This window comes from Notothenia coriiceps, unplaced genomic scaffold (assembly GCF_000735185.1).
Source record: "Notothenia coriiceps isolate Sejong01 unplaced genomic scaffold, NC01 NC01_scaffold00005935, whole genome shotgun sequence".
Lineage (NCBI taxonomy): Eukaryota > Metazoa > Chordata > Actinopteri > Perciformes > Nototheniidae > Notothenia > Notothenia coriiceps.
The window spans coordinates 240,276-265,040 of NW_011338636.1; the positions used below are offsets into that span (position 1 = coordinate 240,276).

Consider the following 24,765-nt stretch of genomic DNA (forward strand, 5'->3'; position numbering starts at 1 on the left):
TGATGCCCTGGAGGTTGTGTGAGATAAAATATATTCCTCTGCTGACATGTCCCTAACTGGAATCAAAAGGTGAAAGGCCAGTGTATTAACCTATTGAACTGCCCTTTTTCTGCCCCACAACACCTCCCCTCCTCAGTATTGATGACTACAATTGTCCATTTCCCATGTCCCAAAGCTCAGCCTGTAAATATTCAAATGGAGCTTACACTGGTGCTCCACAAAATCCAGACTCCTAACCAATTGGTTATAGTGGTTCTACTGGTTCCTTCTTTGGGTGTGTGTGTGTGTGTGTGTGTGTGTGTGTGTGTGTGTGTGTGTGTGTGTGTGTGTGTGTGTGTGTGTGTGTGTGTGTGTGTGTGTGTGTGTGTTGCCGGGGCTCTTTTCAGGCAAAGCCCTCACAAAGACTTTGAATATAATCTTGTCTGGTGTGCAGCCCTGGAAGCAATTTTCTGCTCCTTTTCGACTGCTGTCTTGGAAATTGCAATCCAAGGCATTTTGGCTGCAATGGAAATCCTTGGCATACAAGGGTTTGCCCATCCAAATTAGATTATGCTCAGCTCCCAGACACTGGCTGTAGCCAGCAAGTGCTATTGTGAAGATTGCTTACATTAATGCTTTGTCCAATTGTTCATGTTAGCCAAAAGAATAAAAATAGTGTATGACTCTGATAATATGTTCCTGTGCATAAATGTGTGTGTGTCTTGTGGCTCCTATCCCAGGTCAGGTCCTTAGCTCTGTCTCGCCTCTTCCCCAGAAAGACATCAAGACTGCATCTTGGAAGGGTCATTTGGCGATGGTGCTCCATTATTTTCTACACTTGTCATTTTACATGGTGAATTTCTGGCCTGCTGCAGTCACACAAAAATGCTGCTGGCCCCCGTGGCTAAGACCTGTGATACCGCACTAACCACAAGGCACACACAACAAAGGACAAGGAAAAGAATAGGCCACAAAGGACCATTTATAGTCTATGGTATTGTTGCAGTAGGAACATAATCGCTCCAGTGTCCAACAAGTCTTGAGGTTTTGTCCATATGTGAAAGGGCTTTTGGTAATGCTGCTGTTTCCAATGTTCTGCTGTTTGCAACCTGGAGGGTTTGATAAAGCAGGAGATTTCAGCCCGACTTAACATTCCCTGAGGACAGAGTGAATAGTTCTGGATCATTGAGGACAGGAAACCAGTAAAATACATAATGTCAAAACAAAAATAATCCCAGCAGAGAGAAATGAAAAACATGCAACTGAACTGTGTCAGAAAGTTTAAATAGTTATCTATGACACACCAAAAAAAAGATGACCTTGTCAATACGGTTCTTTTGCACATAATATGTATGATATACTAATGGTAATCGCAACATGTCCCAAAGGAGACAAATAAACACAAATCCAATTGTTTGGACTGAATGCACTTTTTAGATTGACACTGAAAGGTCACATTTTGTGGGTTTGACTTGTTTCCCCTTCCAAAAACCCCCCCATCTTTAATGATAATAGCATACCCTTTTATTAAAAAAACAATAAACATTGAATTGGCACAAAGCCAAGAATAGGGTTACTTCAGTTTTCTTTCAAAGCGTAAGCTTCTTAATTTAATTAAAGGCCTTTACCCCCCTCTGTTTTAAACAAATGAGGTGATGCCCTGGCAGTACTAATGGGGCTGGAATAGCTGCCATCTCTGCACTGGGTGATGTTGAGGATGACTACTATAGAGCAGATGCCAGTCTTTTGTGGCTGCTACTGTTGATTCTGCTGCTGCCTGCATTAGTCCTAGCAAAGGGAGAGCTTGGGTAAAAAGAGAGCAACAGTCTGCATGAAAGGAACTGTGGGTTTACCGCATGGCTGGATGTGCTTAACATTTAAATGGTTCAAAACTAGCAAAAAACTACTGGAAAGCTGCAGACTTATAAATAACTTTGCAACTGGTTACAAAAAAAATACAAAACAGATGAGGCGCAGAGCTGCGAGGAGCTGTGGCCATGTTAAAGTGCAGTCTTTGTCTCCTTCAGGGCTGGGACAGATTGTTGAGGGCTTAAGTCTGAGACCCTCAGAGAGAAGATTCTGAGGGGTCTCAGACCACAGTGATGACTGACACTTGATACATAAAGCCCTGTATTGTGGTCAGAGAGCCATTGCCTTAAACTTGCCACATACCAGGTGTGTGATATAACCAGAGCCAGTCCAGCACAATAACACACATAAGTGACTGTTTAGGGTCCTGCAGCTGTTTAAGGTTCTACATTTTAAACATGTGCAATCACATACACTCCACTATGAGGGAAACATGGATACGATTTCACCAATAGTTTAGAAATCTTGGAAAGTACAGTAGTTACTGCTTTCAAATGTCAGAGAAAGGGCTTAACTTGTAATTGTCTGTATATACAGTACATATACATACAGCCAAACAAGAACCAGACTATTATATGACTTCAAGTTGGCAACTGGTAAGGATCAAAATGTGTCATGCTTGCCAGCTGCTTGAAAGATGTTAAGCAGTTTTCCCTTTAAATAATCATTCTGATGGCAACATGTTTTGGCGAGCAAACATGCCAACTTAATCTGTGCTTGTATAGTCTAGTTTACCTTTTCACTTTTTCAATGTGGAGTCAGACCTTTGGCACTCAAAATCACTCACACAATTGTTTTAATACTGTAAAATAAAAAAAAAATAAAGTTGTTTTTATTCATAGCCCAAAGCCTAGTCATAAAACATGAAACAAGACCTAGTATCTATTCTTATCATAAACATTTGGGATTTAGAAAAGAACCACATTTGTTTTAATAAATGTTTTCACTACCAAAAACCATTGATGCTATCCATTTTGATGTGGTAAACAGTGCATTATTTACTAATGGTGTTAAACATTTTTAAAATCATCCAGATAAAGACAGTTCTAATGTTGCTTTACCCCACCAAACTAAATTAGCGGCCTTCACAAAACTCTCCGCTTAACACCACAGTCCACCTTACTAATCTCTGTAGTCTTTTTTCTTCTCTATGTGTACAATCTCAGGCCATATGGATTTGCCTATTGCCTAGCTATTTACAAAAGAGAGAGTGAAGGAGTGTCAGGATTGACAACTTGTTGCCTAAATATAGGGCAGGAACAGGCACAATGCATAGGGCCGTCCGCCACCCGCCTCTGCCCAGAATACACCCTGTGGGCAGAGCAGCAGGCCTCCGGCACATGTTCTGCGGCCGGCCAGATTAAAGCTTTCTTTACAGCATTGACAAGGGCTCTTTTGGGTTCCCTCGCACAAGAAGTTGAGAACACTCTGCTATTTCTCTCTCTTCACCAGTGACTCACCACTACACTGTTAGCCATGTGCAACTGAACAAAATGCATCTGTTACCAAACTTTAAAGACAAAAGACTGCACACGCAGGGCAGATGAGATTATTGTGGGTGGCAGTTTCCACTACAGCTCAGAGTGTATTGCTATAATTTTAGTTGTGGGATGGAGAGCTGCATACTGAAGTCATTTGAGGGTGGGGATGCGGTTATGGTTGGAACTGGAGGAAGAAAAATGTGTAGAGTAACATCTTTTGTTTCCTGTCTCTTTATCTTTACCTCTTCACAGCAGCATGAGTTCTCTTGTTGTTTTGTGTTCAAAGTCTTTCATCAGCCAAATTCTCTCCCTCTCTTTCTCTCTCCCTCTCTATCCCTGGTTGGATGGCCAGCTTCCCAAGATACTGCATGTCCTTTGCTACTTCTCTGTCAGAGTGATGAGTAAAAATTTAATGACACTATAAAATAATAAAAGTGCCATTAATTTATCACAGCACTTGATGCGTGGGCAGTAAAGAAGCATTAGTTCACTGAATATTTTCAAGCCTTAAAACAAAACCCTGATGCCGTGCAGATAAATTATGGCCCTAATTTCAACTATAAGTCTAATTTGCAGATATAAATTACCAAACGTATAACCAATAAGTATATTAAGCCCAGTATATAAAATTTTATGAAAATGTGTGTTACCATATTGCACATATAGTCTAATATTAATTAGCTCAGCTAACACACAAGGAAGGAATACTTACAGTAAGGAAGTAAAAACCCCTTTAAATCAAGAATTTCAAATGCTGGCTTGTATTAATTATACAGTTAATTTCTACATTACCACACATTTTTTTATAAATATTCTCTTTATGTCAAAGCTACCTTGAAAAATCCTCAAACAAGAGCCTCATTCAGTCTTGCTCCCAGCCGTCTAATGTGCTGATGTTCACTTATCATATGACTTTGTGCGGTGGAAAAGGAGTTCAACACTGAGCTAGTTATTAATGAAACCTATTGATGGATGGGCCCTGTTCTCTCTCCTTCTCAACCCAACATGATGCTTAATGATCATGAGTTTATAAAAGGACTTGATTGATCAGGGGGGACCAACGAAGCGCAGAAGAGGGACGAGATGACTACTTTATTACAGAAATACAGTCCCCATGAACACTGTGTCTTCCTAGTGCACTGTCCAAGTAGCATCTGAAGCAGCAACATTGCCCATCCAGCTAATCGCACATCAGTCACTTTGTCATCGCGCTGCTAGCTTCTTTCATTAAGAGCAATAATGTGGCTGGATGATGAATACAGCTCCGTGTATGTGTTTCTTTACGCAGAATGTGACACGGAGAGAGGCACCATACTCTATCTTCTCTTTACAAAGCGTCCTCTTGCCCAGCAGGGACCACCACATATGTCATAATTAGAAAACACTTAAGTAAGCAAAGGGCCGTCAGATAGACAGGCTCTAATCACAGGCCATAAGCAGGTAGTGGTTAATTGTATATCAGAATCACTCAGCTGGCCATAAATAATGACCGCTCCTTCAAGTATGATGGTTAATTGCAGTGCTCTTATTGTCTGTCGCAGGCCTTTCTTTTGAGGAATAGTTCTTGAATAAAGAAAAGCATCAGGAAAATCAAAATACTGTGAAAAGCCTCAAATGGACTTCAAACATCTTCATCTTGTCATATTTTTCAAACCCTCAAGAGAAAATAATGACAGAGATTTCTTAATAGTTTTTTCAAATGTGCTGTAATTACTGATGGCTGTTGTTGCCAGCATGATTTAATTTGTCAGGAAAAGACAAAATAAATTAATCGAATGCTGTCGCTAAAATTCATATTTTCACTTAGTTATATCGCCCGAATTTTTATTTTATTTTTTACCTTCACTATTTTATTTATTTTACCTTTATTTAACATTATTAGTAGGAGGGGAGGGTGGGGTTCCATTGGGCAAAGAGTGAAATAACAACAAAATGGTGCAATGCATTACTAAGAAGGGGCTAAAAGATTTATGTGTGTGTTGGTGTTGGTGTGAGTGGCAGGGGAGCTGTTAGTATTGTGTGGGGACTTTACCTGAGGATGTGTTTGCGCTGCCTGTGATAGGCATGTTTAGAAAAGAAAGAGGCAGAGGTCAGTGCAGACATTACATCTTTGGCAGAGATTGAACGCTCACCCTGGGAGTAAAACAAATGCTTTTTTTCCTGAATGGTGGCAACATGCCTGCTTTTAGTGTCATCCAGGCAAAAACCTGGGGGGGGGGGGATTATTTGTATCATGCAGAGTCAAAGTGTCCATCTCCTAGTTGAGTCTTTAGAGAGGAAGACAGCCCTTTGCTAATGCCCTGTGTATTCACTGGAGAAGTAGGTCATTCAACAATGGAGCCAGCAGCAGTCGGCACTCTCCCCTTGCATAATACATTAAGTGTAATGTGCAGCAACTATTCAGAGGCCCCCCGAAAGCTGTTATTTTATTCTGTAAATGCACACGGACATGACATTTAATATTGTCACGGAGCGCTGAATGACAGGGTTTCATTGTGCGTCAAGTACATCATGATGCCAAGTTTAATCTGAGCACAAAGCGACATGACAAACGAGAAAACACGGTGTGTTCTCTAAAGCATGAACTCTGAATAAATGATGGGCGCTGAGCTTTGGGCACTGTAGACTGGAAGGGAGGATGTAAGGAGAAGATTACAGAGGAAAATCTGAGCACTGCAAAGAGGGCCACGGCCCCATTGTGTGCTTCGGATCACAAAGTATCCTTCTGTAAATCTATTTACAGCACCCCTGGCCCTCACTGTCTCTCTGCCTCCTGTCATCCATTATAGCAGCTGCTGAATAGAGAGATGAGAGAGGGAAAAGCTACATCTAGCTCATGTCAAAAGAGCAGCTCTTCAAAAGAACCTCCATTTACCAAAGACACTTTTTTCTTTTCAAATGTTCAGATTCCTGATGGGGTTATTTTTACAATTCTATCACTGCATGTCCTTGTTCGTGTACCTGACTGTTTGTGTTTCCCTGCAGGAGAGGGCGCATTTTGAGAGCCTCGGGCACCACCTCGGAAAGCTGGGTGAGGAAGGGAAGATCGGCCATAGAGTTATTGACCTCACCAGGCCAGAAGATCTCGATGGTAAGGCCCCATTTAATTTTTTCTCTTATTTTGTTTTTCATGCACATAATAGAAATAGACGGCTGGTTCATCAGATGATTGAATGTTTATATGTTCCGTTGTAATCCATAAAAACGGATGGCTTAAGACTTGACAAAGTTCAGTGAGTTCTTTATAAAATAATGCAAAAGGAGTCTTGATTTCTTATAAAGCCTGCTACTCCATGTGGCCTTGTGTCTGAGTTATACATGGAAGAGGGACCGGGTGTGTGCAGAAACATGTGCGTATGTGTGAGGAAGATGTGGGGGTTGGGGTGAATGCCGTTTGAAAGGGGCCGTGGCGCCGAGTTTTCACAGGTAGGTGAGCGAAGGACAAGGGTTCCTGAGGACAAAGCTGGCTTTTCTCCAAGCTCGGCTCCTGTTGCTGTTGTGCTTGTTTGAGGTCCTGGGCACAAGGGTGTATATTCATGTTGCACCAGCGTGACAAAGCGTCATCTGCCTTTGTGGCGCTGGTTTCTACACAGGAGCAAGGAGTACCTCAGTGCACCAATGTTTGTCCGACATAAATATTTGTGGCAGTTTCCATGGCACTTCAGAGTGTGAGCAAAGAGGAAAATGCTTTCGGACTCATCTTTGATGCCTCAAAGAGTCTCAAGGCAGGAGGATAGATATTTCTCAGGACAATGTAACCCATCGTCATCTTTAAATAGCATCTCAGACACATTTCCCGTCAAATTTAGAAAGAAAATTCCCTTCATAATTAGTTCTCATGGACAGAAAAATATGTTCTACTCCTAAAAAATGTTTACCAACTCCAAAGCAAATGTCTAATTTCACATCACACCCAATTTTGAGGTGCATTTAGTGGATTCATTGACATGTTTCCCATGCAAGCCACAGCAGCACATCCCATCCCTCCCGTCTGACTCCTCGGACAGATGTGCTTCCAGTGCTCATTCTCCCAGTGGGAATCTTCTCTCTGTGGCTACTGTGGAGTCGGGACTGAAACAGAGCACACACCAGGGCAGTTGTGTCCTTTTAAGTCCTGCACAGGGCTGAGGGAAAGACTTGCGCCAGACGCCTCACATCAGTGTTCCCAGTGGGCTATGGATTAGGAGCAAACAGAGGTTAGAGGAGAGGAGAGGTCCTCTTCCCAGGGGGAGATGGCTGGGAGCCAGGGCAGCACACATAACTTAAAACACACATTTTCTTCTTTTCACCACAAATATATCTGTCTGCTTCACCAACAGGAAAACACATACGGGTGAATGATGTGAAGCAGGGTTTTATGATGTGAACCACAAAGTGTTTACTCTTCTGAGAAAATGTTTACTTTTGAATTTCTTGTTGTGAGGCTTTTCTGCTCCATGCACCAATCAAGGCTTGGCTCCCTGTCATACCTTGATATATAGAAACATAGAGTACCCGTCTAGTTGCAGCTTTTTTGTTTTCTTGCTCCTATTTGCTGACTACATGTCAAAGGTCATGCAGATGTCAGGGTTTACACTTGGCTAAATCTGGTTGACAAGTTAATTCAAATGTGAACTGAACTCAGCCCATTTTAATCCAGATATGTATTCTGACCTCCAAATCAATTTAAATTGAATACACATAAATAATTATAAATCTATTAAAAACCAAAGGCACAAATGTAATTGCTTTCAGGGGCCATTTGGATACAAAATAAGGGGATGTCATTTTAAACCTCCTCTGTATTTCTTCACACTTTTCATCAGTATTTCAGAACACACTGGATATATTTTACTGAAAAAGGAAAATTACTGCGTGTACCTCCCAGCCCTTACATGGGGTGTGAAAGCCCCTTGGTGTGTAGCAGCTTCTCCTCCAGAACAGAGAGGCCACATTGAGTAGACGCAGTGTGCACAGCGGACCTCTGTCATCACGGCAGTTCACAGAAAGCTTTAGGTTTCTTAAGCTAATATTTGCAAAACATGCAGCAACCAAAGTCCTAACTACTTGGGGAAATCTGGCAAAGGAATGGAAATAGATAGGATTTCCTTTTTTTACAAAGCCACGAGCCACACGCATGATCCCACGGGAAATTCATTAGGTATTTTTAAGCTCTGAAGAAAACATTACAAAATACCAAAAAGGCCTCAGCCCGTCAAGGCCCTTTGTTCATTGGCATATGGCAGTATAGAGTTGCTGCGTAGCTGAGGTTTTGTGTTTGTCTAAACCGCCCCCATCACTGAGAGTCCACAGAGAACAAAGAGGTTGTTGAGAGATTTGTGGAGGCAGGAAACAGAATTAATCTAAACGCTCAGTGTGATGATATCAACCGTAGAGTGAGAAAAGATGGGGCTGTAGCCAAGCACTGACTAACAATGTCCTGATGGAATAGGATGAGAAGAACAGTAGTGTTGCATTGTTGTGACATTGATGGGTTTATTTACATCCGTAGCTCGGAGCTGTTATGAAGTTTTATGTTAGTTGATTGTGAGGTTTTTGTTGTTGTTTTTCTTCCCCTGTGAGGCCGTGGGAATTGAGCTCTGGCTTTTATTGCTGAGGAATTTTCCTAGAAGAAAGCTCAGATGAGGAGGCTCAGACATAATGATTTATCAAGTGACAACAACAATAGCTGAATAGGTCCGGCAATCAAAGGAAAGTTCTGTTTTGAAGTTGAAAAATTCCAATTTACCCCCAATAGGAAACATTCTCTGTTTGTGAAAGATTAGATTCCAATTGTAGGCTAACTGCATATGTAGTAAAAGCAATAAAAGCATTAGACTACAAGTTGTAACATGTAAGCTATTTGTTGTCAAGTTCCCGGGTGCACGCAAACACACACACATTCGCAAACTTAAATCATCCTCACTAAACAATAATGACTGATATGTTATAAAAGGGCTTATATCACTTGTAATTTGTAATGGTTTAATTAGCTTGCTATGAGCTCAGGCTAGAACAGTGGCACTGAGCGCTGTCTCCTGTCTGTCCATACACATTCATCTTGCCTGATCCTGCTCTGAGGGAGAGGCTCTATTGTCAGTAGTAAATGCCTTCAGTCAGAGGTGTTACATTTGATCCCAACAGGGAGGGCTTGGCAGGTTTGTGTGATTGTTGCCTGCTCAGTGAGGCTCATCCTCTCAGCGGATTCCTGGGTGACATTATGTGTCTGCCCGCAGAACAAAGATGAGTAAGGAGGAGCAAAGAGGGAGGAGAGGGGACGCTGGGGCAGTGCTACTCTGTGGCTCGAGTCTGAGCCTGTAGCTCACAGGTGTCATAGGCTTCTGGGCCTCTCTACAGTCTTTATTTCCCTTCCTTTCCTTCATCCATAGCAGCTTAGCCTTCTCCAATTTTGTATTTGTATACCCACCCACCCCCCACACACACAATCATTCTTTCTCACTGTAATTCATGCTGCTCATCTGCAGTGTTTCCAGGAGAGACAAATTAAAAAGGGGATTCTCATATCGCTCTGTCACACTTGAGCTGCGGGCCTCATGAATCACAATAAATTCTATTAAGCAGCACTCCCTCTGTTGCGCTCCTTTCCCCTGCTACCACCCAGGGGGCCTGCCCCTGTCACTGGTAAACATCTGTGTTTATTTACACAATCACACACCTAACTAACTAATTCCTAAATGTCCTCCACCTCCTGGAAAAAAAAATGTTAATGCTCATTTGCAGAGTGTCAGACCAGTGTCATGATTTTTAATAAATAGACAGAAACAATGTAGCAGTAAATTGCATGTTGCAGCTTCTAGGGATTTTCTGAGACTGACTGCTAATGTGAAACATGCCTCTGATTAAGTTATATATCATATTACAGGGGATTGAATAAGGGGCTAAATGTATCTACCTGTTAAACATTGGATGGTTTTATATTATAGAAAGCCAGTCTCCCAGCTCTGCACTGCAATTTGTACTTTAATCAGAGACGTTGCAGTGACAACTTTGATATAATTTCAGGTCAAAGGTCAAACCTTGTTAGGATATTATTTCTCCCGAGGCAGCCTTAAATCTTCATCACAGTGTTCTTTACAAATCGAGGACCACACTACCTGCCTCGGTGCAGCTGAAGATGATGTAACACTGCTGTTGTTCATTTCAACGGCTTTCTGTAGCATCAGACAGGCACTTTTCTATGTGCCATCATGTAAAAAAAAAAACATGCCTCATCTGGTTTCCCTCCAATGAACCAAGTCACGTGGCTGGTTTCCTGGCTAACTATGGATGTGGCACTAGCTGATGGCAGGCGCTTGTTTTGTACCCCGCTCTGTAAGAAGCTCACCTCTGCCCGTATGCATGCACACCAGTATATAAATTGCTGAATCAGTGTCAGTGATAGAGTAATGGCACGGGAGGCATCGTAAATTACAGCAAGCGATCCCGGGGCGCAGACACTGGCTGTCGTGTCTGAGTGAGCGCTGCGCTCCTGAGCTAATGAATACCTTCATCTGGCCCCGGCAGTCAGCAGATTGCCCCGCGTTGATGGATACTGTCAGCCCTCCGCCACACCACATTTCATTGCACAATAAACATGGTTGTCAAAACCAAACAAAGTGAAATCAATTCATCCTGTACAGTGAGTGCATGCTAAATGAAATTAACGTACTGTGGGGTTCGGTGGCAGCAGAGGTAGTGTATTATTTCTGAATTCATGATGGCTTTAGGGCCTATAGAGGTTCTACAGTATGTGGTAAAAGCAAACAGACACAACTAGAGATACTGCTCACAGAGTTTGAAGAACTGTCAATGAGAGGGACTGAAAACACCTCCTCAATGTTCTGATGTATTATCAGGGTGTGTGTTTTTCAACTGAGATTATAAGAAAAGGCAAGGCTTTTGCAGATTAAGCATCCTTTCAAAGATTGTTATTTCCATCCATCCATCTTCTCCCGCTTATCCGTGGTCGGGTCGCGGAGGTAGCAGTTCCAGCAGAGAGCCCCAAACTTTCTTTTACCTGGCCACATCAACCAGCTCTGACTGGGTGATCCCAAGGCGCTTCCAGGCCAGCGAAGAGATATAATCCCTCCACCTGGTCCTAGGTCTACCCCTTGGTCTCTTCCCAGCTGGACGTGCCTGGAACACCTCCCTAGGGAGGCGCCCAGGTGGCATCCTAACTAGGTGCCCAAACCACCTCAACTGGCTCCTTTCGACGCGAAGGAGGAGTGGTTCAACTCCGAGTCCCTCCCGGATGACCGAACTTCTCACCTTATCCCTAAGGAAGACACCAGCCACCCTGCGGAGAAAACCCATCTCGTCGGGCCGCTTTTACCCGCGATCTCGTTCTTTCGTCGGTCATTGACCCCATCCTTCATGACGACACAGTGAGGGTACGCGAACGAAAATGGCACGTAGACAGAGAGCTTTGCTTCTGCCTCACTCCTTTTCGTCACAACGGTGTGCGGTAAAGCGACTGCAGTCCGCTCCCGCTGCTCCGATTCTCGACCCATCTCACGCTCCATTGTTCCCTCACTCGGACACAAGACCCGAGATACTGAACTCCTTCACTTGGGGTAAGGATCTCTGATTCCCTACTTTGGAGTGGACAGTCATCGTTTCCTGCCTGAGAACCATGGCCTCAGATTTTGGAGATGCTGATTCCTCATCCCAAGCCGCCTTCACACTTCGGTGCGAAACCGATCCAGTGAGTGCTGAGGCTCGCAGACCAATGAAGCATCAGAACCACAGTCATCGTCAAAAAGCAGTGGAGCAATCCTAGTCCACGAACTGCAGACGAACTCCCCCACAACTACGCCGTCGAAAGTCCGATCCAGTGTATATACAAAAAGATGCGTGTGTGTGGTGACAAAGCGCGCCTTGGCGGAGGCCACCCTCACCTGCAAATGGGCTCCGACTTACGCCGAGACCCGGGACACAGCTCTCGCTTTTGGAGTACACGAGATTGTATGCCCGGTAGTAGAGCACCTCTCACCCCATTACTCCCGCCAGGCACCTTCCCACAGTGACTCTCCTCGGACCCGGTCATACGCCTTCTCCAAGCTCTACAAACACATGTAGACTGGATAAAGCGTACTCCCAGGCCCCTTCCAGGTTCTTGCGCAGCAGTACAAAGCTGAGTCGTCGTTCCACGACCAGGATGGAATCCGCATGTTTCCTCTCAATCTGAGTTCGGAACAATCGGCGCTGACCCTCCTTTCGAGTACCACCTTAGAGCTAAAGTTTCCCGGGGAGGCTGGGAGTGTGATGCCTCGTAATGGCACACACCCTCTGATTCCCCTTTTTTAAAAAAGTGCGGAAACCACCACCCTGCGTCTGCCACTCCTTGCTACTGTTTCCGACTTCCACGCAACGTTGATGAGACCGTGTTCAACCCATGACAGTCCCGCTCAACACCCAGAGCCTTCAGCACTATCTGGCGATCTCATCCACCCCGGGAGCTTGCCACTGTGAAGTTGTTTGACGACCTCCAGTGACCTCCCCCCGGTGAAGATTGGTGTCGATCCCCCGTCATACTCCAGCGCTGCCTCCTAACATAGAGGGCGGAGTTGTCGGGTTCCAGAGTTCTCAAAGTGCTCCTTCCGCACGCCCTACACTCCATCACGTGAGGTCAACAACGTTCCCATCTCACTGTACACAGCTGGATGCGTTCCCTGCTCCCCCTTCCTTGAGGTGTCGGACATTTTCCAGAACAACTGTGGCGCCCGAAAGTCCTTTCCATGTCTTTCTCCGAACTTCTACCAACACCGCTTGCTTTGCCTCGGCTACGGCATGAGGCTTGCTGCCTTCGGGCCTGTCGGTACCTTGCCAACTGCCTCGGGGGCCCCCGGATAAACAAACTCCCGAAGGCCTCCTTCTTCAGTCGACGGCTTCCCTGACCACGGTGTCCACCAGGAGGTTCGAGGGGGTTACCGCCCCTTGAGGCACCCTAGACCTGGAGACCTCAGCTCCCCGCCGCGGCTCGGGCAATGAGAGCTAAACACCGGACAAACTCTGGTTCAAAGTCCCCATACCTCCACAGAATGCACCGAAAAGTCCGGCCGGAGGTGTGAGTTTGAAGCCTCCATGAACTTTGAGGGCCTCCTCCAACGTTCCCGTTCACCCTGAACTACACGTTGGGTCTTACCACGGTCTATCCAGAGGCTTCCCCCGCCACTCGTGACCCAAGCTCACCACCAGATAGGTGATCAGTTGACAACTCCGCCCCGCTCTATACACGAGTGTCAAAACATACGGCCTATCAGGTCCGATGATACAGATAACGAAATCGATCATGGACCTTCTGCCTAGGGTGCTCTGGTACCACGTACACTTATGAGCATCCTTATGTTCGAACATGGTGTTTGTTATGGCCAATCCATGACTAGCACAGAAGTCCAGTAACAAACCACCACTCCGGTTCAGATCAGGGGGGCCGTTCCTCCCAATCACTCCCCTCCAAGTGTCTCCATCATTGCCCACATGTGCGTTGAAGTCTCCCAGCAAGATTAAAGAGTCCCCTTCAGGAGCCCCATACAGGACTCTTTCCAGGGTCTCCAAGAAGGCCGAATACTCTGAACTGCTGTTGGGTGCATAAGCACACACAACAGTCAGAGTTTCCCCCCCATAACCCGAGGCGTAGGGAGGCAACCCTCTCGTCCACTGGGGTAACTCCAACAACGAAGCACCCAACCGGGGACTTGTGAGTATCCCCACACCCGCCCGGCGCGTCACAACTTGAGCAACTCCGGAGAAGAATAGAGTCCAATCCCTATCCAGAAGTAAGGTTCCAGAGCCGACGCTGTGCGTAGAGGTGAGCCCAACCAGATCCAACTGGTAACGCTCCACCTCCCGCACAAGCTCCGACTCCTTCCCTCCCAGAGAGGTGACGTTCCACGTCCCCGAAGCCAGCTTCTGTCGCCCGGGTCTGGTCCGTCGAAACCCTCTGCCTTCACTGCCACCCTTCTGGCAGCGCACCCGACCCCATCGCTGTTTCCCGTAGGTGGTGGGCCCGCGGGACGGAGAAGCAGAGGTGTTGCCCACGTTGCCTTTTCGGGCTGTGCCCGGCCGGGCTCCGTGGCAAGCCCGGCCACCAGACGCTCGCCGACGAGTCCTCCTTCTGGGCCTGGCTCCAGAAGGGGACCCCGGGCTTCCTCCGTGCCGGGTATCCTCACTTCGTGTGTCGTCTTTCACAAGGTCTTGTGAACCAATCTTAGTCTGGCCCCTTGCCTGAGACCAATTTGCCATGGGAGACCCTACCAGGAACACAAGGTTCCAGACAACACAGCCCCCAGGTTCATCAGGGCACACAAAATTATTTGAAATGAAAAAAAAACAGAAAATAGTTTTTTGGCTAAAATATAGAATTCACTATTTACTGTAGTAAGAAATCTAATTTTGGAAATGTAATTCTTTTTTAAAATAATAAATTGTTATTATTTTACTGATGTTTTTCATTTACCACCTTTAATGTAGGCAAATCTATGTATTTATTTAATATATTATTTGTATTTACTAGTTATTAATATTATTATTATTTAATTGTAACTCTTAACTTCCTTTAGACAGAACTGGAGCTATAACAACTGAATCGTTTGGGCAGCATCTTGTGCAGGGTCAAAATGTGAAAACACATTTTTCACATGGTCTGTCAGAAAAACAAACTCCCCGGATCATAAATGTGATTGTTTGACTGATGAACATGAGCTGGTGAAAAATGATTAAGGGTCCATGGTCCTGAGTGAAACGTGGGCAGTGGGACCTAAAACATTCTCTGTGAACACAAACCAAACTTCCACCACACTTTCACCACTATGGAAGTTGCTCTGTGTTGCTTCGGTACATATTTGTCTCTAAATATATTGCCTTTTCACTTATTGACTCCTATTATAATTTTGAAAAGAAGACACATTTACCCAAGTGAGCCATTCAAACTCTTGAGGCTGAAAATGGTGCAGCAGCATTTCCCGTGATTAGAGCAAAGCAAGGTTTCTGTGGATTTGGAATTAATGTCTCTGCAAAGCCCTCCATTACTCATTAAGAGTTTGATTTTGTTTATCAACTGAAATAATAATAGAAATCAAACCCCAGGTAACGTGTGCCAAGGCTGCAAGTGGAATGGTCTAATGAGAAGGCTTCACATGTGGATGATGAAATATGCATGAGTCATCTCAAGCTTTCTTTTCCAGATTTGAGATCATTAAAGATGTATCGTAGCATATGGAAGGCCTTTTTTTGTCTTATTTTTCAAGCCTTGTTTATCAACATGTTTTTGTTTGTTTAAATATTCATACTGTTTTTATTTAATTCTTTCACATCTTACATATAAAAGGAAGCAAATGCGCAAACAGAAATCATTATCAGTCTGATGTACAGTTTAATACTGAGAGAAACTCTCTTATGCTGATTGTGAATGCCCTGATTGAGAAACAGCACTAAGAGAAAAGAAGGAAGGAAAAAAGAGGAAAATAGTTACCCAGGAAGGAAAGGATGAGGAATGGAGGGCTTGAATTTATTTGTTCATATGTTAAAATGTACTTTTTTTTTAGACTGCCTCCAGTCGCTTATTTGTTATTTATGTTGGCATTTTTGCACTTTTAATGCACACTTGAAAAGTATGTGTTTGAGTAGAGGGTTAAAACATTTGCAGAATTGTTTTGAACTTCAATTGAAGTCCATGGTTTTCTTCTTTTGGTTTTGGATAAACCTGATAAGTTAAAAAGCTCCTTCTTAAACTGACATTCATTGTGTCACTTTTATAGCACATAACAAATCAAGTCAAGGCTCCACTCAATATAAAAGGCTACCCTCTGAACCCCAGCCTTCATCAGAAACAATGCCCATGAGGTTGACAGTATGAAGGCGAGTTTGAATATTTCAAGGTTCAAGGTTCTTTATTTGTCATACGAACATAGCTACAGAGTAGTTATGTCGAGGAAAATCTTAGGTCACAGGCTTCTCCAACAGTGCAACACAATAATACAGAAAAACTGAAAAATATACTGCAAGAAAATATTAAAAAGTAAATACAAAAAGAAAAATTGTCTAAAAAAAGTGAAGTAGTGAAATAAGAGTCTATATGCAAGCTATTGGAATGATATATTAGATAAATAGATACATAATTACTAAGTAGCAGATGAATGTTATGGATGTTGTTACAACAGTTCAGGTATTTAACAGTCTTATGGCCTGTGGGATGAAACTGTCTCTGAATCTAGTGGTTTTTGTCCGGATGCTGCGGTAACGCCTGCCAGACGGCAGCAGACATAACAGTTTGTAGCTGGGGTTGATGGGGGTCTTTTATAATCCGGAGGGATTTCTTCCTGAGCCGCTGGGAGTAAAAGTCCTCCATGGATGGCAGCTCCGTCCTGGTGATGTTCTGTTCAGTTTTCACCACCCTCTGTAAAGCCTTACGATTGAGGGAGGTGCAGCTGCCATACCAGGCCGTGATGCAGCCAGTCAGGATACTCTCTATGGTGCACCTATTTTTGAGTCCAGCGAAGTAAGTCAACCCTTTTCTTATTTGCCAACAGGAGGTGCTGGATCTACTGAGGCACGAGTCTTCAGAGAAGCTAGAGGAAGGAACAACAACGAGCCCCACATTAAAAGGCCAATGAATGCATTCATGGTGTGGGCCAAGGATGAGAGGCGCAAGATCCTCCAGGCCTTCCCCGACATGCACAACTCCAACATAAGCAAGATTTTGGGTAAGACTTTTAAATGGAATACAAGTTCCTCCAGCTTATATTAAGGGTATACCACTCTTCTAAAAAAGCATAACTGCCACTGGAAAAGGACAGACAAATGATCTTTGTACAGTAATGCTTTAGAGCTTATCCCAGTTTTAGTTCTACACCAGCTATACAGAAGAACTTAACTCTTTGGCTGTTGACAAAAGTGATGGAGTTGCTAACCCTAATCCTAACGGTTAAAACAAGTTATTTCATTCAAACTGCAGTGGTAAATAACTTGTTTTTTACGATTTTGTTAATCGATCTTCCGGTTACAGTTTCCAGATCTAGCATTTTTTTACATTTAAATCCATGGGGTTAATTGCTCAAAGTAAGGTTAATTTGACAAAGTACATCTGAAGGAGCAGTGTGTGTTATCTCATAGGCCACTGTGCATCAAGTCTCCACAGCCTACAGATGGATTTATAGCCCATCACTAGCATAAGTGTTTGTCATGAAAAATGACAGAGGCTAAATGGGTCTCGTCCCCTCAGCATTGGAGTCCATACATCATAGCTGTTAAAAGTGCTGTCATCGCGCCCCTAGTAGGACACTTCAAAGAGCAGCAATATTTACTACACTAGCTTGTTGTTCCTTACTGTTTGACATTGAAGGATGTCTTGTGTCTCAAACAATGTGCATGTGCAGGGCTATCAATATGTTGATCAATTGTGATATTGCTCGAAAACTTCTTAGATACAGCTCAGTGTTAGCCTTGACAAAAATATTTAAAATGTATGTATGGATGTCCCTATATGATACAATTTTAGGATATAATGGGTAACTCTTTAATAATTATCAAGCTGCTTTATTCCACTGCTTGTGTTTAAATACTTACATTTGATTCTACTTTGTTGTGTAGGTTCCCGATGGAAGTCCATGACTAACCAGGATAAGCAGCCATTCTATGAAGAGCAGGCCCGTCTGAGTAAGCAACACCTAGAGAAGTACCCAAACTACAAGTACAAGCCACGGCCTAAGAGGACCTGCATCATCGATGGAAAAAAACTCCGCATTGGAGAGTACAAGCAGATGATGCGTTCACGGCGACAAGAGATGAGGCAGTTCTTTACCGTGGGGTAGGTGCGCAAAACGATACTTACCACACTTACACACAGACAATCTGAAAACAAAGCAACTGGACCGTACTGCATGTGTTTCCCTCCTTATAGTTTTGTCTTATGCAATGAAAGCACCATTTCCAAAACTGAGTGTTTAGTTCATCACTATGTATTGGTTTTAAGACAAGGGGCTGACATACACATTATAAAAAGTGTTTTTTCAATAGCTGTGATTTAATAATTTTAGACAATAGCAGTCTGCCAATGGAGCATAAAGTGCAGACATTATTACAGGATATAAGCTTTAAGTATAGACTTACAGAAGCCTGGAGGGCAGCAGTCTGAAGCTTAACACTTTAATTTACTGTGTGTGGTTAGCAGGAGAGCCCTTCTCCAGGTGTTCCCATGTCAGTCATAAGCTTCAGCGGCTGGAGTATCAATCATGCAGCGCAACGGCAGACAAGAGCAGCGCTAACCACGTATTGGTTTTATGTCACCAATAAAATGGGTAGTGTTTCTGAACAGCACAAGACGGGAGCTGTCAGGAGAAACCCTCTTTTCCCAAATCATTTTCACAGAGCTGCTGGCTTAAAGCAGACTGCTGTGGGAAATCCCTAATCCAACCCACTCAGTTTAAAACATTACAAAAATACAGTAAATTTACCAATTACTGCAGACTATCCGACGCAATACTCTCTTTTTCAGCACATTCTTCCCATCTATTATTTTACCATTTTGGTAATCTATTTGTTTCAAAAGTACGCCATGAGAGAACGTGATGTATTAATGTTATCTCTTTTCTTGGACATACAGACAGCCACCGCAGATCCCCATCACCACCAGCGCCAGTATGGTCTATCCTGGGGCGATCACCATGGCGACCACCACACCCTCACCTCAGATGACATCAGAGTGCTCGAGTGCCTCGGCAAGTCCCGAGCCAACCATTCCTGTCATTCAGAGTACCTTCAACATGAAGCTAGAGCCCAACCTCATGGCAAATAACACTGTGCCAGTCAATGGCGAGGATGCGATGGACATGTACGAGGAATTTGAGGATGAGCCCAAATCAGACTATAGCAGTGAAAATGACACACAGGGGCGAGTCAGCGCCAACTGAGACCTCTTCAATGGAAAAGGCCCATGCAGACAACACTAGTACAGGAGGATGCTCGAGGGCTGGTTTGATCTGAGCGAGCGAAAGAGCAAAACAAAACCACAAAGGTTAAAAAATGTTTTTTTTAAAATAGGAAAAAAAATAACAGTGTATCATTTATGAGCCAGCATGCAGATGTGGCTTCATCTGAATCAAAAGCTATTTGGTCTTAAGTGTTTCTTTAAGTGTGTGGAGCAGTTTGGTTGTGTTCATTTAGATTTTTTGTTTGTTATCTCATTGTTTATTTTTTCATTCTGAACACGGACATTTACACGATTAGGTCATTGCCTAGAACAAAAGATTTAACTTGAAATTGAGCATTTCATATGAACCTATAATTCTTACAGTCATATACGTATTTTGATTTTGATATATTGCATAACTGTTCAAGATGGGGATAATATTCTCACTCAGGTATAGTGTGCCAGCCAACAGCTTGTGAATGTTTTTAATCAATAATTAATTATTACCAGTAGAAAATATCTCAAATTCAAATGTGTGAGTGATTCCAACATATTACAGAGGGATTTTCATTTTATTAATATTATTTTAATTATTATTTGCGTTTTTGTTGATATTGTTATTACACAAACTGCATTATTTAGTGCAGAAGTGCCAAACATTTTAAGTTGTTTCTAAAATCTGTAAAGTCTTTTGGGAGAGGCTTGGTGACTCTTGGACAATCTCTTGATCTCTCAATACAGCTTCATTATCCAGACTTTCTTTAATTGACCCTAACAGAATACACAAATGAAACTCAGGAACTTGGAGGCAGTAGGCTCTGCGGGAGGTTACAGCATGCGACATCTTTGGGTGGTAGCTTGTGATGCTAGCTGTTCTCCAGGGAGCCTAATGCAGTGATCATCAATGTACGCGGCCAGTTCTTTCATTTCCTTATCCCAGTCTACACAGTCGCGTCTTTAACTCATATCCAGCTCTGCAACCCAGTCTGATTCACCAAGTTCTTAATCAGAGTGATTGTAATCAGGCCAGAATGCAAAAGGGCCAAAGGCCTCCAATCTGTGGGATTGGAAGAGCAGCGAAAGGCAGCTTTGGGGGCATTACAATCTCAAATTGATGTTGTACAATGTGTAGCTACAGTACATTCTGTTAAATGCTTTAGCCCCATTTGGACTGAAAGTTTAAAGTCTTACGTCTTAGAACTTCATTTTTTTTTCAATCTTAATTCTTTTTAGACATTGTAAATCTTAAATTGACACTAAGAAGTCTTAAATCCGAGCACGGTCATAGGGTTGATGCAATGAGTTGATTACTGCAGGAGTCTTAAGAGGAGGGACAGCGTGTGAGGATATTTAGAAACTTGAAAGAAATCATATGTGTGTTGCTTAAATTACCTCGTCATAATTGCATAGCAGGGGTACTTTGAAACACTTTTTTTTTTTTTTTTTTGCATAGTGCACTTATACAAATCTTATTCTGTCAACCTTTAGCCTTATGTTGTATTTCTTGAATAATATTATCAGCTTACCAGCACTTAAATATTGCGTTTAAAACAGGAAAACATGCAATGACTCAGAAATGAGGGGCACAAGCAAAGTCTCTCTCCTAATTTCAGCCAAAAAGCTGACAAGTGGTGACCTTCTGGAGACTGCAGCTAGATAAAGCAAGGCCTTGATGTTGAGACTCAGATCCTCTTTACAGGGCAGAAGGTCTAAGTGGCTCCCCTCCCTGCCATGCCCTGCTCTGACCCCTGCCCATGGCAACCTCAGCACCCAGGGGGCGCCATCTGGCCCAGAGAAGGAAAAAACAACAGGGAAGGAAAGGGAAACAATAAAGATGTGGTGTGTGTCCCTCATTGTGCTTTCCATCAAAGTGCTGGTAGTAAGGCCTCAACAGGGCTCCCACCCCAGCCCAATCTCCAGGCACTGGCGAGCAGATGGAACAAGTACATCAAGCTGTGGGGGATTATTAAAATGACTGACGACTGGGTATCATCTGAAATACAGCATTATTAATGCATGAGTCCAGCTATTCCCCTCCCTTGCCCTTGAACCTGTCCATTTCAGAAAGAGCACAGAGCTTATTGAAGGATCTCAATAGCTGGTCACTGGCTTTAACTGGTCAACATCCCCACTGCTGGTCACTGCATTTTCTCCTAGCTCTAATTGGCACAGATGGCTCTTTATATCTCACTCATCTCCTCTGAACTCTTATTGTCAATATCAGTGCTGTTTTGAAAGCATTTATTTTAAGTATTTTTAGCCCCTCATTCACAATTGTTTTCTTCATAACATTTTCTCTCCATTGTTCTCATTTTGAGGTACAAACTATTTAAAAGATGCTCTCCTACAAACAAACCCATGTGGATTTCCCTCCTAAATCAACCTGTTTGGTTTGGAAGCTGTTTGCTCCTAATTGCTGGTGGTTGGATTGATTTGTATGTGATTGTAAATATTTGTATGACCATGCCACACTGCTTTAGTTGGCTGGAAGGTAAAAAGGACTCTTCACGGAACTAAAACTTGACTGTGCTTATATAGCAAAAAAAAGACAGAAAGAAAAAAATGACAAGAACTCATGTGGAGACAATGTTTCATAAGTGTTATAAGCACTGGATATAAATTGTATTTTTTATCAATGCTGATTAATGTGAAGCTGTTTGAGGAAAATCACCATGAACAAACATAATTCCCCAGTTGGACTCAAGTGGGTTTGCTCTCACAGTTGCCAGATTTGAGTCATTTTGTGTCTACTTATTTTGTTTATTTATGCAAAGACTCATGTGATGAATGAACACTTTGTTTAAGCTTCAGGGCTGCCTAGGGGAGAGACTCAGCACAAGAAAGTGAGCAGATAATTCAACAGCAGGCTCGGTTAGCCGTCAAACACCAGACTTCAATGCATTGTATATTGTATTTGAAACTGTAGAGTATCAACATATTGTATTTATTATTAGCCACTGTCGGCTCTAAATTTGTGAGTAAAACAACAACATGGACAATCAGAGAAAAAAAAAACATGTTTGATGAATTGGAGCTATAAAAAAAGGTTTTCAGTGATTTCACCATCTCATTTAGATTTTATTGTAAATATAACATAGGAAATATATTTTTGTTCATTAGTGAAGTATAAGTTATGTATTTGGCTGTTATTTTATTTACTTTCTTAAATTTTTGTACGTGGTTTCATGTTTTTAAAACCTGACAAGTCACAGTACCTCATGTAGATGCTGATTTTTTTTCTGCTTATTAAAAGACAGCAGTATTGGACCTGAGACAGAGAGAAGCACCTCACTTGCTTACAGTACGTTTTGATAATCTTCCCTGGAATATAAAAAAAAAACAATCAGAATAACGCAACACCCATTAGATGTGTTAACACAAAGGAGTCATTACAAATAAGGAACTCATTCAAACAACAAGCACTTGATGTAAAATAATTATTCAATTATTTGTGTCCAATAATGATACAATCTGAATGGTATGCTGTATATCCTCACATGTGTTTTGTGTTTATTACAGCACTCATAGTGTGTGGCTGGTTTCTTACGAGGAAATGTTTTCAGCCAAAATATTCTGCATGCATTTGGCTTGCATTGACATTACCAGAATAAACAAGGTTTTTTTTTCTTGAAAAATGGTTTCAAACACAAGCAATGTTTTAATTTTATTTGTGTGAGAAGTTGGGAGCGTGCAAATATTTATTTGTTTTAATGTGGAAAAATGCACCAACATTGTGCATTCTTCTTAATTCTCTCCTGGTCATATTTTTGTATGTTTTTAATGTTCATACCTATCCAGCCATCTGAAAATGTAGCCCTCACAATTGTTTTCTCTAAATCCACTTGCAATGGTTTGAACAAAAGAACTGAAGACAAAAGCTTGTATGCTGTTTCAACATTATTTACTGTAATTCAATTTATTTCTGTATGGACTTTGTGATGTATATGGTGGGAATGTTCTCTGTGTTAATTTAATCAGCACAATTCACTGACATGCTGGACTGACATGCTAGCTGCTGTTCAGAAGTGTAAAACTGTTGTTCGGAGCAACGTTTATAGTTGTCTTTGGTACTTTGCTTTTTAGAGTTGTCTCTCAAGCAACACTGTGTGTGGCTCTTCTATCACTGGAGCCGATGTTGAAATTGCTGGCAGCCTGATACAATTTTCTGCGTAGAATCTTTCTTGTTTTGTTTTTTTCTGGCAGGTTCCTAGGCCCATGGCAAGTATTGTTTGGGTGTTATTAGAGAAAATGAAATACATAGTGTCTGTTGCTGCTTCAAAAAAAGTTTATGTCTGAATATGTAAATAGTTTATCATAATATCTTGTACAGTCCAATGTAAAGTTTTTAATTCAACTTAAAAAAAAAATGTTGCCATCACATTTGTGTTCACATTCTTCTTTATACAGTACAAAAGATTGATTATTTGCTAGGGGTATTATTGCTTAAAAAGAAAAAAAAATGAAGATGTTATTACATTTTTCTTATGTTTGTTTTGCTTGGCTTCAAAGTGTACACCAGCAAGTCTTTGGTTTCCATGTGCAGTATTGACGTGAGGTAAAGGTGAATAATTTTACAGTGGTGTGTGTGGAGAGCAGTCTCCTCGGCTTTGGTAGTATTAATTCACTATATCAAGTAAAAACAAACCAATGAGTGACACATTTGGGTGCATCTAGGCACCATAGAAATGTGTATAATGTATATGAATAAACTATCCCCGCAGGATCAATTCAGGCATATTAACACCATTTTCTGTATGTAAAAATGCAACAGTGGGATGAATAACTGCCTGTTTAAGCTCATTTACCTCAAGAATTTCCTCCTTTTCTGTAAGAGACAGAAATTGTGTTACAGAAACCTTCTCCCATCACTCCATCTTTTGTACTGCTGTTGACACTTACAAATTAAAGAGACATTTTGTTTTAAGAATTTGAGTAATTACTTTCATTGTGGAATTATTCATCATGTCATTTCTTCTTGTTCAGGTGTTTTTCTACAATGTATAAAACAGAGGTTTAAAAATTATAAATCAAAGGCTTATTATAGTGCACTTTTAGATGTTTAATCATACACAGTTCCTAATATCTCTTAATATGTTGCATACATGATTTGTCCTGCCTTTGTCGGCCTAGTCTAAATTAATTACTTTTGTAATAATATAATTGAATACTGATCAATTTAAATATTTTTAAATACAATATTAAAGTAAGTTATTCATACATTTAATGGACAGGTTATGCAGTAACTACTTATATCTATAGAGTGTTGATTTAGATAAGCCTTTATAGGGGTTCTATTTGTACCATATTATAATATAATAGAGGCCCATATACAGTGAATTTAAATACATTCTGAACAGGATGTTGTTTATAAAATTATTGTTTACTTTACTTTATGAATTCCTGGAGATGATGACCTCCTGGGTAATACTGTAGCTACGGCGATGTTTTTCATTTTACAGCACACTGAAGGAGATGTGTGTCATGAATATTTAACCTTAGCACCGGTGCCACTCAACTTAACAAATATAATCTGATCAAACCTAACACTTA

General features: G+C 42.1%; 1 protein-coding gene across 5 annotated transcripts in view; it reads left to right on the forward strand.

The window, feature by feature from the left end:
- sox6 (SRY-box transcription factor 6) overlaps positions 1–24,139 on the forward strand; it is a 130,313-nt gene extending 106,174 nt beyond the window's left edge. For all 5 annotated transcript variants that reach the window (XM_010768707.1, XM_010768709.1, XM_010768711.1 and 2 more), the window contains 4 exons: positions 6,315–6,420; positions 16,838–17,011; positions 17,898–18,114; positions 18,910–24,139. In XM_010768707.1, coding sequence (XP_010767009.1) covers positions 6,315–6,420; positions 16,838–17,011; positions 17,898–18,114; positions 18,910–19,216 — 804 coding nt within the window. In that variant the 3' untranslated portion in view covers positions 19,217–24,139. The remainder of the gene's footprint in view (positions 1–6,314; positions 6,421–16,837; positions 17,012–17,897; positions 18,115–18,909) is intronic.
- The last annotated feature ends 626 nt before the right edge of the window (positions 24,140–24,765 follow it).